The sequence below is a fragment of the Lynx canadensis genome, chromosome C1 (assembly GCF_007474595.2).
Source record: "Lynx canadensis isolate LIC74 chromosome C1, mLynCan4.pri.v2, whole genome shotgun sequence".
In the NCBI taxonomy this organism is placed as follows: Eukaryota; Metazoa; Chordata; class Mammalia; order Carnivora; family Felidae; genus Lynx; species Lynx canadensis.
This window is the reverse complement of record NC_044310.1, coordinates 31,652,713-31,672,363: the sequence shown is the minus strand read 5'-3', so window position 1 is coordinate 31,672,363 and position 19,651 is coordinate 31,652,713. Positions and strand designations below refer to the sequence as shown.

The 19,651-nt window shown below is 38.4% G+C and overlaps 1 protein-coding gene across 10 annotated transcripts in view; it reads left to right on the top strand.

The window, feature by feature from the left end:
• The window catches only part of SCMH1 (Scm polycomb group protein homolog 1), a 187,458-nt gene that overhangs the window by 48,267 nt on the left and 119,540 nt on the right, over positions 1 to 19,651 (top strand). For 6 of the 10 annotated variants that reach the window (XM_030323809.1, XM_030323801.1, XM_030323799.1 and 3 more), the window contains 3 exons: positions 8,479 to 8,547; positions 9,008 to 9,031; positions 18,802 to 18,872. In XM_030323809.1, coding sequence (XP_030179669.1) covers positions 8,479 to 8,547; positions 9,008 to 9,031; positions 18,802 to 18,872 — 164 coding nt within the window. Of the gene's footprint in view, positions 1 to 8,478; positions 8,548 to 9,007; positions 9,032 to 17,790; positions 17,934 to 18,801; positions 18,873 to 19,651 lie in introns of those variants that run through there. The other 4 variants (XM_032594264.1, XM_030323806.1, XM_030323807.1 and 1 more) reach the window with 4 other exon arrangements.

Sequence of the window (19,651 nt, the reverse complement as noted above, 5' to 3'; positions counted from 1 at the left end):
TTGGGGCACTTGGGTGGCTCAGTTGGTTGAGTGTCTGACTCCTGCTTTAGGCTCAGGTCATGATCCCTTGAGCCCCGTGTCAGGCTCCACTCTGAGCATGGAGCCTGCTTAAGATTCTCTTTCTCTCTTTCTCTCACCCTCTTCCCCTCTTTCTCGCTCATGCACTCTCTCTCTCAAATAAAAAAATAAGTATTATTTAAATGTCTTATCGAAACTTAGAGCCATTTCTAGAGGGTATGTGTTCTTGCCATTTTTAATAGTGATTTTTAAGTCTATTTATTTTTGAGAGAGAGAGAGAGAGAGAACGAGTGCGAGAGAGAGGAAGAGAGAGGATCCCAAGCAGGCTCTGCACTGTCAGTGCAGAGCCCAACGTGGGGCTCAAAGTCACAAACTGTGAGATCAGGACCTGAGCCAAAACCAAGAGTCAGATGCTCAATCAACTGAGCCATCCAGGTGCCACAGTAGTGATATTTTTAATAGTATTAGTTGACTTGAATAGAAAAACATCTCATAAATTTCAGAGTTTAGATTCTAAATGAAGTTTTAGCTTTGTAGAAACTGAGAATCTTATCAGGAATCTTTAAAGGTAAAATCTCTATGTTAAGCATAGTTTTCTAGTTTATTATGTCTTATCCTTTTTTCATCCTTTGTTTGGGATTTCCTGAGGTGGGATGATTTGTCTGAGATGAAGTTAAGCTTGCTCTTCCACTTGACATTAAAATCATGTCAAGTTTAGTTTCTCTAAAGCCTTTTCTTCCGTCTCTACATCTGAAATTGTTTGGATTCTCTTAATTACTGGGGAGGTTGAACAACTAAGCCATGTGAGAAGCAAGAGCGTAATGAGCCTCCAGAGCCAAGGTCCCATAGACAATTAGTATATTCTCTCCTCTGCCCCTCACCTCTACTTCTCTGCCCACTGGGTTCTTCTTTCTTATTCTGCTTTCTCCATTATAGTAAAATAGATAGGCATTGACATTGACCACTTTTTACTTTTCTTGTCATACCCCCTAACATACCTTCTGCTCCAGCCACATTGAACTACAAGCTGCTCAACATGGCACTGTCCAGTAGAAATACAATGCAAGTCACACACAGAATTGTAAATTTTCTAGTAACCACACTGAAAAAGGTAAGGAAGAAATAGGGGGATTTAATTTTAATAATACATTTTATTTAACCGAATATATCTCCAACACTATTTTGACATGTAACCAATATAAAAATACATAAGGAGCTATTCTGCATTCCTTTTTTGATACTCAGTCTTCAGAATCTGGTATATGTTTTACAGTTATAGCACATCTCAATTCAGACACTAAGTTTTGTCAGAAGTGATTGATTTGTATTTAGATTTCAACAATTTTCAACTGAAAAAGTAGGTTCTCATATCCAGCTTTGTTCCAAATGTACTTTAAAAGTTTTCCCCATAACTCTACTGAATGTCAGTTATGAATTTATATTAATAAAAAAGTTAAAACAAAATTAAATATTCACTTTCTTAGTCACACTTGCCAGAATTCAGGTGCTACATGTGGCTAGTGGCTACCATACTAGAGCAGGTCTAACATAGTGGTTTATGGCATCATTTCTCTCTTTATATTATTCCCCCTCTGTGATATACTTTTCTTATTACTCCATCCCTAAGACTCAATTCCTTTTCCATTAAAGTCTTAATTTCTCCCCAGACAAAACTGTCTCCTCCCTTCTCTGAGCCCCCATTTACTTTTAATGCAACATCTATAATACTTTATCACATTTACTTCTGTATCTTTCTCCCTCTTTTAGACTAAAGGGAGAGTACCTTATTATTTTTTGAATCCCCCATTACCTAGCACAAAGCTGGAACCTGTGTGTAGTCAAAGAATTTTTGTTTAAAGACTAGATTAATATCATTTCAATCTGGAAATAAAAAAGGCTTTAGAGGGTTATTTTGAAAATAGCAAGTTGGAAATGGAATTTAAATGTCAAATTGAGCAAGATTTAATAGGGAGCAATCCACTGCGTTTTAAGCCTGTGACATTGTATTCACTCATTTGTTTCATGGACTTAGACACATGAGATATAAAGAAGAATGAGACATAATTTATACTGGTAAATAGTTCACAGTCAGGATATATACGTGCGCGCGCACACACACACACACACACACACACACACAAGTTATGTGTGCACACAAGTTATGGACACGTTTCTGTCTCAGCCCCCATAATAGGGGTTGTTGCTTATTGAAATAGAACTCCAGGGTTGAATAATTAATCCCTTTTCCAACCCATAAATTCCTTCTCAGCTTGGAAGAGTTTCAGCATCTTTGGTGATAGGTGGTCATCCAGGCTTTCTGCTTATTCAGGAAATGAATAACCCATCCTCTGCAGGATAGTTCTCATTGCCAAGAAGATGTCTCATTCTGACATCTGCTCCCCTGCACTGAATGCTATTTCAAATGCCTCCTGTCAAAAGATCACATTTTGTGAAACCTTTGGAATAGAATGTAAACTTCATGAGAAGCAGGAGTTTTTCTCTGGTTTGTCCAATGACGTATCTTCAGTGCCCAGAGTAGTACCTGACAAACAGCAGATTATAAATGTTTACTGAATAAATACATCTATATAAATAGGATTCAGGACATTAATTCAGTTTGGTTTTTCATTTTTGAACTATTATTACTGCATATTTTTCATTGCTGTTGCCTAACCAGGCCTTCTACTCCATGGCACTGTTAAACTTTCTGAGTCCCAGATTCTTACTCTTCACCTACAGATACATATTGGTAATACTCAAGATGATATATAATAAAACTGCCTGGCCCTGGGCTTGGTATATGGTAATGATAGGTGTTAGTTGAATCTGAAATGAAATCAGTATGGCAACTTCTGAGCCTTCTGACATCCCAAAATGCAAGTTCATGTTTTTAATTAATTGAATTTTAAAAATTGTGATAAAAGACATATAACTTACAATTTACCACTTTAACCATTTTTAAGTATACAGTTTAGTGACATTGAATACATTCACATTGTTGTGCAACCATTTCCACCATCCATCTCCGGAACTTTTCTCATCTTGCAACATTGAAACGGAAAGTGTACTCGGTAAATGGTAGCAAGTACATTTTTAATATTAGCCTAGGTATTCAAAGAATACATCTGTAGTGGAAGAAAACTCCAAAATCAATATATAAATGACTTTTATCTACACTATTAGAAGATCTGTTTTTGATTATTCCTTATTTAACATGAATAATTGATAGATAATCTAACTATAGTGGATTCTGTATATGTGTCAAAATTGTTTTGATGAAAGCTTGCATTTAAATATTCGTGGGGCCGCCTGGGTGGCTCAGTCGGTTGAGCAAACTTTTTCTTTTTTCTTTTCTTTTCTTTTCTTTTCTTTTCTTTTCTTTTCTTTTCTCTTCTCTTCTCTTCTCTTCTCTTTTCTTTTTTTTCTTTTTTTTAGTGTTTGCTGTGTGTTAAGCCCCAGGAATAATGACTGGGTTAGCAGTATTTACCTCTAACACCTGGAACAGGCATAGAAGTAGGAGGTGGAAATAGTGCTGTGCTTAGGGATGCTGCCAGAAAGATATTAGAAAGTAACATTACTCCTGGACCATGATGAATAAATAGGAATCTCCCAAATAGAGAAGGGACGGAAAGTCCAGACACATATGGCATGTTTATTATGGAGACAGTTTAGGTTTTGACCTTTGAAGACTTAAAAGATAGTGAGATGTTTTGTCTAATCTTAGAATTAAGATACATAAATATAAGTATTTTAGAAACTGAATGCTAAAGTGTGGATTGGAAAGGAGTGAGGTCACACACAGGAATGAAGTAGCTGTTTCTGTTGGTCAAGGTGAGAGAGAATGAAATCTTAAACACAGAATAGGAGCAGAGGAGACAGTCATTTTGAAGGTAGAATGGACAGATTTTGATAACTGGTTAGATTTGGAGGATAAGAGAGAGCAGACAGTTAAAGAGGACTCCAGGTTTCTGATTTATTACTAACTGGGAGAAGGACTATGGGAGAAGAAATATACAGCCTGAGGAGAGAGAATAAAATAAAACCGTCTATTTAAATATAGTAGCTACATATCATAATATGTTTTGAAACATGACCATTAATCTGAGAATACTTTGAAAAATTACAGGTAACCAGTTTCTGTTTTTACATGTGGAATTCTATCAGGCTACATTCTGTTCATTTAAGAATTGATACAGGGATGTGGGGCGCCTAGGTGGCTCAGTCGGTTGAGCATTTATCTGTGTTTGGCTCAAGTTATGATCTTGTGGTTCAAGAGTTCGAGCCCCACGTTGGGCTCTGTGCTGACAGCTGGGAGCCTGGAGCCTGCTTCAGATTCTGTGTCTCCCTCTCTCTCCGCCCTTCCCCCACTCATGCTCTGTCTTTGTCTCTCTCAAAAGTAAATAGATAAATACTTAAAAAAAAAAAAAAGAATTGATATAGGGATGGTGACCTTGTCCCCTGGGTAATTTATGGTGATGCTTAAAATAAAATTTAAGCAATTTGTAATGAATGTGGTTGCTGTCTCCTTTTCTTTTTTGGGCACTGCTTTCCCAGTTCCGCTTGTTTGTGCCAGGAGTTTCAAATATTTCTTCTCAGAAGTTCCTTTTCCATTGTTGTGGAACCTTATTTTGATGCCTTTCTGCCCAGCTAAATTTGTTAATTATTTTGTTCATTTTACTTCATCATTGGGTCTGGCTTTTGTTTTTTTCTCTGTATTAGAGTATTTTCCCCCTAACTTGTATTGGTTGATTTTGAATTGTTTTGTTAGTTTTATTAGTGATCTTACAGCCTGGTTTCAGTTTATTGTAGCTTCCTGAATCCATTTTGTGTATGCTGGTAGCTCATCTTTACTTAAGTGATATGATATTGAAAACTTGTACATAAATGGAATATGTACTGTATATTTAATTTTTGAGAATATATTATTTCTAATTATAAAAAATAATTTAAAAATAATTGTGAAAAATTTCAAACACAAATTCAATTATGATACCCTAAATCTTTTGTCTCTTGTCAGCAGTTTTTTAGCCTAATCAGGTTTATAATCTTTATTCATGATTTAGAGAACAAACATGGCAGGTACTAGAAAGACAGGGGACATCCAACCACGAGAGAAGGCAAACACTTGGGGTGAGACACTGGCCAGTGTGACTGGAGTGTAACGGAAAAGAGAAGAGTCATGGGGCGCCTGGGTGGCTCAGTCACTTAAGGGTCCAACTCTTGATTTCGGCTCAGGTCATGATCTCATGGTTCATAGGATGGAGCCTCAGGTAGGGCTCTGCGCTGAGCATGGAGCCTGCCTGGGATTCTCTGCTTCCCTCTCTCTTTGCCCCTCCCCTGCTAATGTGCTCTCTTGCTCTCTCTCTCCTGCCCTCCCTCCCTCAAAATAAATAAGTTTACTTTAAAAAAGTTGGAGGGGGTATCATATGGGACAAGATCAGAGACATGGCAGCAGCTGAACCCTGCATATCTGTGCAAGGCATCCTTAATTCAGTGGGAAGCCATTTATCCTTAAGCAGATGAATGACATGATCTTTTTTGTGTTTTCAAATGCTCACTCTGACCTGTGTATGATGAGTAAGTTGGAGTAGGGCAAGAGGGGAAGCAGGGTTTCCAGTCAACAGGCTATCCTAATGGCCCAGGTAAGAAGGACAGTGACTGGAAGTAGAGCGTGAGCAGTGGGATGAGTGGTGGATGAGTTGGGGACATGGTCCAGCAGAACTTACTGAGTGGATGTGAGTGTAAAGGAAATAGAAGCATCAAGGATAACTTCAGGGATTTTTGGCTTGAACAGCTCGGTGTTGGAGATGCCATTTACTGGTTTGGGAAAGACAAGAAGAGGACAGATTGTCTTCCCCAAACCAGTAAATGGCATCTCCATCACATATGATTTCATTCATATGTGGACTTTAAGAAACAAAACAAATGAGCAAAGGGGGGACAAAAAGAGAGAGAGGCAAACCAAGAAACAGACTCTTAACTACAGGCAACAGACTGATGGTTACCAGAGGGGAGGTGGGGGGATGAACTAAATAGCCATTGGGATTAAGGAGTGCAGTTGTGCGATGAGCACTGGGTGATGGATGGAACTGTTGAATCACTATATTGTACACCTGAAACTAATATTACACTGTATGTCAACTAACTGGAATTTAAATCAAAACTTAAAAAAAAAAAAAGAGGAACAGGTTGACAAGAGGTGGCATTCTGTTTTAGCCATGTTAAGTTTCAAATGTCTGATTTGATAACTATGTAGAGATTATATGTAAGTGTGGAATTCCAAGAGGAGGCCAATGCTAGAAATATGAATTTGGGGGTGATCTCAGTGGAAGAGTAGACAGAAGAACCCTGTTTGAATGAGGAGATAATTGTGAAGAAGTGAGGAGGCAATGGCTATAGATAACTCTTAAAATACATTTTCCTGAGAAATAGAAGGCAAGAGGGATATACATGGGATTAAGAGAGGGTTGGAGAGGGGGTATTTGTTTTGTGTGTTGATGTTTGATAGGAGATTATGGGGCAGTAAGGATGCGGATGCAAATGGTCTATTAGAAAGGAAATACTTGCAAATACATCCTTGAGAGGATGAGAGGAAATGGGATGTGGAGCAAAACTGGAGAGTTGCCTTTTGATAAAAACAGACACTTCATCCACAGCAATAGAAGAGCAGTCAGAAAGAATGATGAATGAGTAGATTCATTCATTCACCAAACACTAACTGAGCACCTGCTACTATACCGTGGATGGGAGATGTACCACTAAACATGATGGACTCTGTAGCTTCCTGAGTGGCATATAGAAGGTTCCTGTCCCTTATTTCTGTTTTCTCAATGAACCCTAAATTAACATCATACCTAAGAGTGAGGGAGAGGGAGAGAATATTTGGAGTATGAGGAGAAAAATAAATGAAAAAAAATTTTGGAAGGTGGAAAAGCAAACACAGTAGGGAAATGCGGTATGATTTCTAGACCATGTTAAATAGCGTTTGAAAATTATGGTCATGAGTTTAAAGTGAGACCAGTAAGCTTGCATTTGGTTTTCTTCAGCACTTGTGAACTGTTGGGGTAGGCATGGTATAGGTGGATAAGTGGCTTTAACCAGAGTTAAGACTGAGGCTTTATTAGGCAAATTTGGCAAAAAAGAGGTAGGAGGGAGTTAAGAGTGTTTGTCAGCGAGTGATTTAAATGAGAGACCCTGGAATCTGAGCCGGGTAAGAAGAGAAGTAAAAACATGATGGGTAATTGATGGTGAGAAAGTGTTAGAGTCAGTAGATTTAATCTAAATTTTCAAACAAGGAAAATGTATTTCCATTATGTAAGTAACTTATCTTTATGAAAAAAATTGAAAATACATGAGATTAGAAAATCGGGGTAGGGGGAATAGGACACTACCTAAAGATAACCAGATGTTTATATTTGCTGTGTTTGCGTCTTTTTTTTTTTTTTCTTTTTTCTAGTGATAACTTTTTAGGGTTGTATTAGTTTGCTAGGGCTGCAAGGATTACATACAGACCTGGTGATTTAAACAGAAATTTATTTTCTCGGGGCACCTGGGTGGCTCAGTTGGTTAAGTGTCCAACTCCGATCTCAGCTCAGGTCATGATCTCATGGTTCATGAGCTCCAGCCCTGCATCGGGCTCTGTGCAGATGGTGTGGAGCCTGCTTGGGATTCTGTCTCTCCCTTGCTCTCTGCCCCTCCCCCACTTGCTCTCTTTCTCTCTCTCTCTCTCTCTCTCTCTCTCTGAAAATAAATAAATAAACTTTAGAAAAAAGAAACTTATTTTCTCATGATTCTGGAGGCTGGAAGTCAGAGATCAAGATCTGAGGCCTCTCTCCTTGGCTTTTAGATGCCCATCTCTGTCTTCACATACTCTTTCCTCTGTCCCCGTATGTGTCCAAATTTCCTCTTATAATAAGGACACCAGTCTCGTTGGATTAGGGCTCACCCTAATGACCTCATTTTAATGTAGTTACTTCTTTATAGACCCTATCTCCAAATACAGTCACATTAGAATGGGCAGGGGGGGACACACAATTCAGCCCAGAGCAAGGGCGTTCTTTGTTTTCAGTTTTTTACATAATTTCGATTATTCCATGAATACAATTTTTGCTCTGATATTTTACCAGACAACATCATAACCTTAAACAGTTTCCTATTTTGTTGTGTAGCCTTTGTAAAAATTTAAAGCTGCAAAATCCGTTGTCAACTGATAAACGTATTGTAGTATCTTAATCAGTCTTCTGTTCTGAGCATTTACGTATCCTCCCTCCCTTTTTGTTATTATAAACAATACTAAAGCTTTTTAAATAAAACCATTTTTCTGTAGCATGGGTTGTTTCCTTAGAATACAATCTCAGAAGTGGATTACTTTATCAAAAACTATTGATGCCTGCTGTTAAATTAGAGAAGTATTGAATCTTGCATTTTCTTTTCATATGACTGTTTTCTCTCCTCCTGCAGTGATAGACTGGAATGATGTTAGGAAACACAAGTATGGTCACCTTTCAGAGTCTGCATCCCAATATCAAGGTAAGAAAAAAACCCCTCTGTTTAGCATGGAAAAATTTAATTTGACATCTCTTCTCATAAAACCTTTGTTCTGAGAGGTCTGAGGTATAAAGAACTCACTGATGGACGCACAAGCAAATATTTTAGTTTGTAGAGGTATCTGTTAGAAGCGGTATGTTTTGTTTTGAACTGGAAGTCAGGAGACTTTCACTCTGAGTACAGATAATCTTGAAGTAGCCTCACAGCTTCAAGCCCGGTTGGCCTGTCCGCATCTCCAGTGTTTAAGAGTTTAGGCTTAGGAGTGAGGCAGAATTAGGTGGTATATCCCACAACTACTAGTAACACACTCAGTACCTTTTAAAAGGAGAGGGTTGGGTTACACAAACTCTCAAGCCTTCATTTTACCCCAGAACTTCACCTTTCTTTCATTTTGGTATGTTTGTCCTGATGACTTACGCTGTAACATTTTTTTCTTTAATAGAAGCTACTGACATCCTGGAACTAGGTAAGATTTCTTTCTTGTATTTCTGTTAAATATAGGTAATAACCAAACCAGAGATTAGAGTGTGACTAGGAACAGAATGCCGTGTTGTCTGTCCCATGGCCCCGTGTGTCCTGTGCTCGTCTGCCTCAGCAGCCCGTATAGCCAGTCCTGTCAGCTGTCCGGCCCAGCCATCCTTATCAGGAGGTGCAGACCAAGCCAAGGGGGGGGGTGGTTAATTACACAGAGTACAAGGAGGAACAGGGGCTGATCCAAACTGGAAGCTATTAATTCAGTGAATCCAGAACAAAACCAAACCCCCACTCTCCATCAGTCAGAATTTGGTGGGATTTCCCCAAAAGAAATTATTCATGAGATGTAGCAAACTGAAATTAAACCTAAAGATTTTGTAAAATCTTTAACTAAATGCAATCTGAAATATTAACGATTCAAATAACAAGAGTCAGACTGCTAACTGCGTTCGGTTTTCATCCCTACAGAGTGTTATGTACCTCAGGACTAGGATTTGAGAAGTAATGCTAATGTTAATATTTCTTAATCAGCCTTCAGGGTTTCTACATAAACGTCAGTCTTAACTTCTTAGTTCTTTAAAATCTTTCTATATGTTACACAAATATTGATATCCTAATGGCTTTATCAGTTTTTGTTCAAATGTTTTTATGTATTATGTTCTGTGACTTCATGTGTTTACCTCTGTTATTATCACTGTTTTTGCTCCCTCTTGCCTTTTCTTCCCAAAACATTACTTTTACTGCCCACTGACAAAGAAGGTAACGTAGAAGAGTAGAATGCTAGACTAGGAGTCAGAGCTCCTGGGTTCTTTGAAAGCCAGCCGGGCTTAAAAACTTTGTGATGCTGATCCTCAGTTTTCTGGCTTGGAAAATGGGGATAATTATCTCATTCTGCCTACTTCACAAGGTTGTTAAGAAGATTACAAGAGCTAATGGATGTGAAAACATCTTAAAACCTCTCAAATACTTTTCAACTTTTGAGGATTGTTATTTTCATTCTGTTGCGGGACCATCCTCATACATTATTCTAAGTCAAATCTTGGAACGTTCTTTGAAGTAGAGTGTTCTCTGAATGTGAGCTGAAGAAGTGAAGGGATTGAAATGATGGAGGTAAAGGGCCTAGCACTTAATAAACAATAAATGATAGTCCCTTTTTAATGGCTTAAAACTTACTTCAAGCTTCCTAAGGCACTAGCATATGATAGAAAAATCATGGACGTATGAATCAGACAGGCCTTGGTTCAAATTTCTGTTGCCCACTCACCAATTTAGTGATTTTGGGAAAGTTACTTAATCTTTTGAGTCTATTTCCTCATCTTTAAAATGGGAATAAAATCTACTTTTCAGGTTATGAAGAATTTGGGAGATATTGAACATGGTGTAGGCAGACAGAAGATACTCTGTGAGAGCTGTTGCTGGTTTTGGTTTTGTTGCTAATATGAATGATAACAATTACATATAGTTCAGTAACAAGTTAAGGTATGTTGTGAACAGTCCGTTTTGTTGATAGGGAATTGGAAAAAGTGGATACTCAGTTTAACACAAAGTATGTACAAGAAGTGATGTTAAATTTTGGAAGTATATTTTTCCTGTGTGAGGAGTAAAGGCTGTGATAACATAGCACCAGCATAGCCAGGCACAGCCTCTGATGAGTTAATCCTGCATATTTCATTTTGCCCATCAAGCATAGAGAGCAGCCCCAAATATCAAATTGAAATGAAATTCAGGGGGTGCCTGGGTGGCTCAGTTGGTTAAGTGTCCAACTTCCAACTTCAGCTCAGGTCATGATCTCACGGTGCCTGGGTTCGAGCCCTGTGTTGGGATCTGTGCTGACAGCTCAAAGCCTGGAGTCTGCTTCGGATTCTGTCTCCCTGTCTGTCTGCCCCTCCCCTGCTTGCTCTCTGTGTCTCTCTCTCTAAATGAATAAACAAAAAAAAAAATTTTTTTTTTAAAGAAATGAGATTCAGTAGATTTTTAGAATCTGAGTTTGGAAGAGGCTTTAAAATAATCTAACTTGGCCCAGCATTTCAAAATTCGACGTTTTGAATGTCTTATAAAATGCCTTGTCTTGAACTTTTCAACGTTGCTGGGGACTTACAGCCACCTCAGGAACTCACTCCATAGTCAGACAGTTTTATTTATTGGGCCAAAATCTGTTTCTTTGTCAATTCTGTCAGTCATACTTTGAACTTTTAGGGCAATATGGAATAATTTAGCCAGTTTTTCACTGACCAGCTTCCAGTTATTAGAACGCAGCTATAGGGACTGCCTGCTCACTGCCACTCTTACCGTCCTAGTTGAAGCACTATGATCTCATATAGATTATTAGAATAGCTTCCTAACTAGTCTTCCTGCCTCCAGCCCTGCACTCCTCCAGCCCATCCTTCACACTACACACAGAATGACTCCTGCCCCAGAGCCTTTAGTGCTTCTTTTTCTCATTAATGTGGTTGAGGAGGCTCTCTGATACCTGCACACTCTTTTATCTAAAACCTCCTTTCTAAACTACCTTTTGTTTGTGTTTAACTCTACCCGGTAGCCATACCAAAATATTCCATTTTTAGAAGTGGTTTTTCTTACTTCTGGGCCTTTATACATGTTTTTCTTTCAGTCTGAAACAAAAGATTCTAAAAACAAAGAATTGTCTCTCTTCTTGACTGACTTCCTGCTTATCCTTTTACACCTTAACTTAGAAGCGTAGAGGTGACTTCCCCTGGGAATCCTTCCGCAAGCCCTCCTATGGCAGCCTCCTTGGCCAAGCATAGCACTTACCACACTTTATGTAGTTGGCTGTCTAGCCTCTGGCCTTACTAAATAAAGCTCCATGAGGGCAAGAACAGTATTTGATCACGGTTGTTTCTCCGGCACCTGGCACAATGCTTTGATACACACGATAAATACTTGTTGGATTGGTGGATGGATGGCAAATTGGCTCTAAGACTTGGCTTTCTTCTTCAAGCTGAGTGTCAGTGTTCCTTCAGCCACTCCTCAGGTGACATGGTTTTGTGTCCCCTTGCCACTTAGGCCACCATTTAGACTTTGGTTTGTTCTATCTCAACATCTAACTCCCAGAACTAAATTTGAAGACCACCGGTGTGATTGTATTGGTCCAGAAAAGAGAAGCACTGGTGCTCACTCCCTTCTTCTTTTCACCCCTCACTTTTCATTCACTACACTTCTGTGGAGCCTGAGTTCAGTTTCAGGCACTGTGGTAAACGGTGAAGATTAAAAATAATAATAAGAAAGATACCCGCTGTCTGTAAATAGCTTGCATAAATAATGATGATGATATGATGTGAAGATATGAAAATAAAGGTATGAACAGGATGTTATAGGAGCTGGGAAATGGTGGGATTTGTTCTGAGAAATTGGAAGAGTCAGAAATCCTTTTTTTTTTTTTTTTTTGACTTGGTGTTTTATCTTTAGATGATTCATTAAAAAATATCAAGCTACTGATCTGAAAGGCCCATGGACAATATTTTGAGAATGAGCCACTGTGTATCTCATAAACTTAAGCTTTGTACATTTTCTGATAACAGGGTTTTATTAGCACTGGATATGCCACAACTTATTAATCATTTGAAAGTGCCAAGAAAACATGGTTGAGGGTATGCCTTATGAAAAATTAAAATTGGTTAAATTGGTTTTGAAATTACATGAAACAAAATGCTCCTCGTCTTGGAATAGACTGACTGATGAGGGGAACAGAAGGCAGAGTCCAGAGATAGGTTTAAATGTATATAAGAAATTAACATGTGATCACAGTGACATTTCCAATCAGGGGGGAGAAGGTGATTTATTCAAAAATGGTGGTGAGCACATTTATTGAATAAAAGGTGAGAAGGAAAGCTTTATTTTTGCCTTATTTGTCTCACAGAATAAATTCGAAATAGATCATTTAAATGTAAAAAAATAATTAAACCTGAGAAATACTAGAAGAACACATGGGTTAATATCTCTTGTAATACTGAAGAAAGCATGACATGAAAGCCAGGAAGTCATAAAAGACAAGATAGAGGAATTTAAGGGCAAATCCTAGCAGACTGAGAAAAATGTCTACAACATATATGACAGGCAAAGGACTAACATCCTTAATCTACATAGAACTCTTAGAATCTGAGAAAACAAAAGAATACCTCAGTGAAAAATGACAAAAATAAAATACAAATGGACTAATAAGCCTAAAAATATCTTCAACTTTATTAGTCATCAAAGAATTGCATATAAAAGTATAATAGTCTTTTGCTTTTTCACTTGTAAGATTTAACAAAAGTATAGAGACTGTTAAAGCAGTTTTAGCAAGGACATAAGAAACATATTCTCATGCACTGTTGGTGGGAATTATATTATATCAGAATATAAAGTATGCCTGTTCTTTGTCCATTCATCCCACTCTTAGGAATTTGCCCTAAAGTGATCATCTTAAAAGTGTTAAAAGATATGTGCACAAAGATACTCATCAAAAATTAGAAAACACTTACGTGACCACCAAGAGTATTTAACAAATACTGTTGTTAATGTATATAAATTATGGCACATATAAACAACAGAACAGTTTTCAGACAGGAATCTTGGAGTCGAGTTTCTGATCTAAAGACTGTGATTGTCTGTATCTCTCTTAGGAATTTGGGTTCCACACTTCAGGTGGAATGAAATAGAGTTCTTGTAGAGAAGTGCTGTCAGAATAGTAGCCACCACGAATGGAGGTGCCTCATGTAGCTGGGTCAAATTAGCAGCATTGACATTTAATGATATATATAATCTCTCTCATATATTATGTCCAGGACCAATGGGTAGAAGTTAGAAGGAGTCAGACTTTGGCCGACTATGTAGTTCAAAGTCTATCTGTTTGTACTATTGAATAATAACTGAATAAGAAGTTTCTCATTGTTGCAAGTGTTCAAGCAGGGGCTGGAGGGAGCTTCAGGTCTCAACTTTTATATCACCCCATCAAGATGCCTTTCTTGACCATCCTGCCTGAAATAGCACACACATACCCTCGGCACTCTTTCCCTCTTACTTTGCTTTATTTTTTCTTTATTTGAAAAAGGCCAGGAATTGCATATTATCTGGTGTTTCTTGTTGCCCTCTGCACCATCCGACATATATTTATGTTTGTTTATTGTTTTTCTTTCCCCTTAGAAAGTAAGCTCCATATCAGCACTTTGCTATTTCATTCTTTGCTCTAGATCACCAGTGCCTAGAACTAGGGTTGGTATATGGCAGTGTGCAGTAAGTCTTTGTTGAATGAATGAGTATTAGAGAAAGGAATTCATGCAATCAACTTCGTGGATCTCTTCTGCTTTACATTATTAGGGACTTTTAATTTTTTAAAGCTACTTCTATGTAGTGTGTAGCTCTCTTCAGGGCAGGGATTTTATTCTCTAATAATAAGTGTAACTATAAAGTGGTATGCATTAGAGTTTATAAAATACTTTCATAAGCATTATTCAGTAATACAAATGAGATGACTGTAAAGTCTCAGCTCAAGTGTTTCCTCCATAGAGTATCTGTCCATAACTTTGCCATCTAAGATAGTTCCCAGCCTCTATCACATTATTTTGTTTCCTTCAAATGCTTACCACTCATTACCTTATTTATTTGGTTATGTGTTAATTGTGCCTCATGATGCACCAGAATGTAAATTCCATGAGGGCAGGGACCTCCTGCCTTATCCCAGCACTGAGAATACTGCCTGGCACATAGAGGAATACTCAAACATCAGTTGAATAAAGAATTGAAATCATTCTGTAAAGTATAAAACATTATATTTATAAAGCATTACATTATAATGTTAATCTTCACAGTAATCCTTGATCCCAGTAACAAATTAGATTTTCCTGTTCTGCATCCTCAAGGCAACCTGTACTACCTCATTAACTTACATTTATCATAATTGTACCAGTTTATTTGTGTTATTATTAATGTCTCTACTTAATATTTCTAAACTGCAAGCTCCATGTATTTAGGAATCATGTATATCATATTCCTCTTATATTTAACTCAGTGCTTTTGTACTTGGAAGGAGTTTAATAAATATTTACTGAATGAATGAGTGGGTGTACAGTCTTGCATGATAAACATTATCTCTGTCTTTCAGATGAATAAACTGATACTTAGAAGGATTAAGTAACTTATCTAAGATAATTAGAGAAATAAGACTTTATCCAGCATCTTCTGACTCTCAATATTACATTCTTTTAACTCCACCAATAATTTCTAGACACAGATGTGAATCAGAATTACTTAGGGAGCCTTTGAAAATACAGATTTTCAGACCACACTCAAAGCCTGCTGAATGAGAACCTCTGAGGATGGGGCCCAGAACGCTATTTAAAGAAACGAGAAAAATTCTTTAGGAGATTCTGATGATAAGTAACATTTGGGAATCAGTGCTATATGTCAGGGCAAACTACTGTTTGGGGGCAAATCCAGCCCACTGCCTATTTCTGTAAATAAAGTTTTAGTGGAACACAGCCATGTTCATTTATGTGCGTATTGTCTGTGGCGGGTTTCAGGCTACAGTGCAGAGTTGAGTATTTGTGACAGAGACTGGATGACCCACAAACCATAACATTTTACTGTCTGGTCCTTTACAGAGAGTTTGCCAACCCCTCCCTACTGTATACCTTGCTGCCTGTCCCGTTTTTGTATGTGTGGTTATTTCAGTTGCTTGGAGATACAGTAGATACGACATTTGGCTCCGTTATGGGCATTACAGTAGGTGCTCAAACATTCTTCCTGAGTCCATAAAAATTAACGCAATTTACCTGAAATTATGAGACTAAGTCTCAGATAGCCTAAGCAGTCAAATTTAAGAAAAATATTAATCTAGGTATGGTTCAATCCAGTCAACCCTCACAGTGGGTGGACTGCTTTTAAAAAAGAGATTCCAGGGCGCCTGGGTGGCACAGTCGGTTCAGTGTCTAACTTCAGCTTAGGTCATAATCTCTTGCTTCATGAGTTCAAGCCCCACATCAGGCTCTGTGCTGATAGCTCAAAACCTGGAGCCTGCTTCGAATTCTGTGTCTCCCTCTCTGTCTGCCCCTGCCCCACTCACATTCTGTCTCTCTCAAAAAGAAATTAAAAAAATTTTTTAAGAAATAAATAAATAATAAAAAATAAATAAAAAAGAGATTCCAGGGGTGCCTGGGTGGCTCAGTTGGTTAAGCGTCTGACTCTTTGTTTCAGAGGTCTCATGGTTTGTGAGTTTGAGCCCCACCTCTGGCTCTGTGCTGACAGTGTGGAGCCTGCTTGAGATTCTCCCTCTCTCTCTCTCTCTCTCTCTCTCTCTCTGCCCCTCACCCTTCACTCTCTCTGTCTCTCAAAAATGAACTGAAATGAACTGTCTCTCAAAAATGAAATAAACTGAAATGTTTTTTTAAAAGACATTCCTGGGGCGCCTGGGTGGTTCAGCTGGTTAAGCATCTGACTTCGGCTCAGGTCATGATCTTCATAGTCTGTGAGTTCGAGCCCTGCATCAGGCTTTGTGCTGACAGCTCAGAGCTTGGAGCCCATTTCGGATTCTGTGTGTCTCTCTCTCTGCCCCTCCCCTGCTCAAGTTCTGTCTTTCTCTCCTTCAGAAATAAACATTAAAAAAAAAAAAGAGAGAGAGAGAGGAGATTCCTTTTCATTCAGTTGGCAATAGGGTGTTCTCTAAATGGAGAAAGATGTGAGGTTGCTTGCCTATGTAATAGGGATTGATTACCGTAATTGATGTGTAATAGAGAACTGTAATTAATGCCCCAGTTATTTTGGTACCCCTGATGCTGCCATAATTTTTAAAACCAAAGTCTCTTGGATGCTTGTGGTCAAAACGCAAGCTACTACAAGCAATTACCCAGACTGAGCAAACCTCTAGACCTGTGCTGTCTGATACAGTAGCTGTTAACCACATGTAGGAATTTATATTTAAATAAAATTAATTAAATTAAACTAATTAAAATTTAAATTCTTCTCTCACGCATTTCAAGTGTTCCATTGTTACATGTGGCTAGCGACTTTTTTTTTTTTTTTTAACGTTTATTTATTTTTGAGACAGAGACAGAGCATGAACGGGGGAGGGTCAGAGAGAGAGAGAGAAGGAGACACAGAATCCGAAACAGGCTCCAGGCTCTGAGCTGTCAGCACAGAGCCCGACGTGGGGCTCGAACTCAAAAACCGTGAGATCATGACCTGAGCCAAAGTCGGAGGCTTAACCGACTGAGCCCCCCAGGCGCCCCTGGCTAGCGGCTTTCTTATTGGACACCACAGGCACAAAACATTTCTGTCATTACAGAAAGTTTTAGTGGACAGTGCTGTTATAGATGCTGGAGTGCAAAAGTTGCAGTTCACTCAAATCCAAGACTTGCTATTTGACTTAATTCTTTATTTGTAAGAATGGAATGGTAACTTTTAATGCTTTTTTTTCTAACAGCAAATAGTGGTGAAATGTATTCATTCCTTGCTTTAGGGACATCTCCGCTAAGAGCTGAGTCTTTATTCTGATAAGCTCTTAAATCTTGATTCCAGGTAATATCCATCTCATCTACCCTGTGGACTCTGTATTCAAGATAATTAATCATTGGCCAGTTCGTGGAGTGGTTCAGAACAGACTGTGATTTCTGGCCAAATCTATTTGGCTTGCTTAAGGATGGTGGGGAAGGGACAAGTTTTAAAACAGAAACTATAAAGTCAATAGAGTATAAAGCCTTGGCATCATCTTTGAAGTGATTTAGATTTTATCATTCAGTAAATCATTTTTATTCCCAGCATCTAGTGCTTTTTGCATGGTCCAAAAGGGCCCTGTGCTGCTCCACTGCAGAGGAAACTTCAAGAAATGCTGGTTTGCTACAGTGTTTTAGCTTGTGAGAGTCTCTGGGACCTTCCCTGCACCATCATGGGGTCACCTCTAGGTGGGTATTAGGGGGAGATTGGTAATTGATTTAACCTTTAATAAAGAATTTAGTCATCTTTTGTGGTTTAATAACATATATATGTAATAGTTTGTTCCTTAAAATGTTTTCTCTGACCCTAACAGCGTCACCTTGAAGACTGTTTCTCTAGCACAGTGTTGCTGTAAAGGCTACTTCAAGAGGCTACAAGATCCTGTAGGCCCCCTAACTCATTCATAGTTACTATCATAAGAAATGCTACCAAGGACCTACTTTTCTGTAAATTACCAGATCTTTGTCATTTTGCACCTCAGGCAGTGCAGCTGGAATGGGAGTGGGTTCGGGGTGGGTGAGAGAGAGTGAGAATTCAAGTATAATCTCACTCATTCTGGTTTTTCCTACCATCAAATCATCTTACTGTATGTCTGTCCTTCATTCTTTCTGAGCTGAGATGGTGGGATCCGACCATATTGAGTGTTAAAAGCTATTATTTGATGGCATTAAGGTACCTCTTCAGGAGTCAGGTTGTTCAGAAGGAATCTCCTCAGCCATTTTCTATGTCTTCTATTCTGTTTTCCAAGAGCTTCCTGGACACTTCTGTGAGATACTGGTACATGTTGCTCTGGCATTTCGGATCACTTTAGGGACTAACATGTAAAACGTAGTAAGGTCATCTTTAGACCATAATTTTAATACATTGATCTAAAATGATCCACTCAGGTCACATAGATTTCTACCCGTAATACTCTCTTGAGCCCAAACAGGGAAAAATAAGTTTTTTCTTATGCTCAGAACGAGTCAAAAAATGGCCTAATGTTTAGTGTAGATTGCATCCTGAAAGCACTTTTTAGGAAGTTGACTGTGATGGAGATTTCTATTTCCTTTTCAGGTCATTTTACCTGGGACAAATACCTAAAAGAAACATGTTCAGTCCCAGCGCCTGTCCATTGCTTCAAGCAGGTAATTGATTCTCAACATCTTTAGTAGGTGGGAGGCAAGTAGGTTTGTTCTGATCCTTAGATAACCAAAACATGAGGTAGGAGCCCTTGGACTTCTCACCTGAAGGCCCCAGAGTAAACTTCTATGGGAAGAATACAGCTCAAGGCTCAAAACTCATGAATTTTGGTAGGACACCTTCCTTCCAACATCATCCCAAGTGACACCTTTTCCTTTCTTCGCCTCCTTGAGGATATGTTTTGTTACTGAGAATAGTAGCTGGTTGTTTTTTGTTTTTTGTTTTTTAAAATAGTTCTTAATTCAGACAGAGAGGAGACAGTTATATCCCTTAGACAGTTCTTGAAAGTGGGTCAGTATTGATTTCTCTATACACAGCACCCCTGCCACATTTTCATAAGAATGCTGGCACTGAGTTCCATTGGAGAGTATGTTAGGACGTTATTAGAGGTCATTCAGAGCTTCCCACAAAGGATTAAGTGTTGCACGCAATGCACAGATAATGTTGACTATATCAGCACATGATAGGCTGGTAAGCAAAGAAGTGTACTGCTGCCAAACAGAGCTAAACATCAGGAAATTATGTATCCTTCCCTCCCTTTATTCTTCAGTGTTTATTTCCTCAAATTGTCAACATTTCACTTTGAATTTTGTCTGTGCTCTAAATAAAAATACAAATCCAGGACTTTTGCTCATTTGAAATAATAGGGACTAACTCCATACTCTCACCTGAAATAATAATAAAAGGACAGAGTATATTATATTAAACAGTGGTTTTCAAGTTA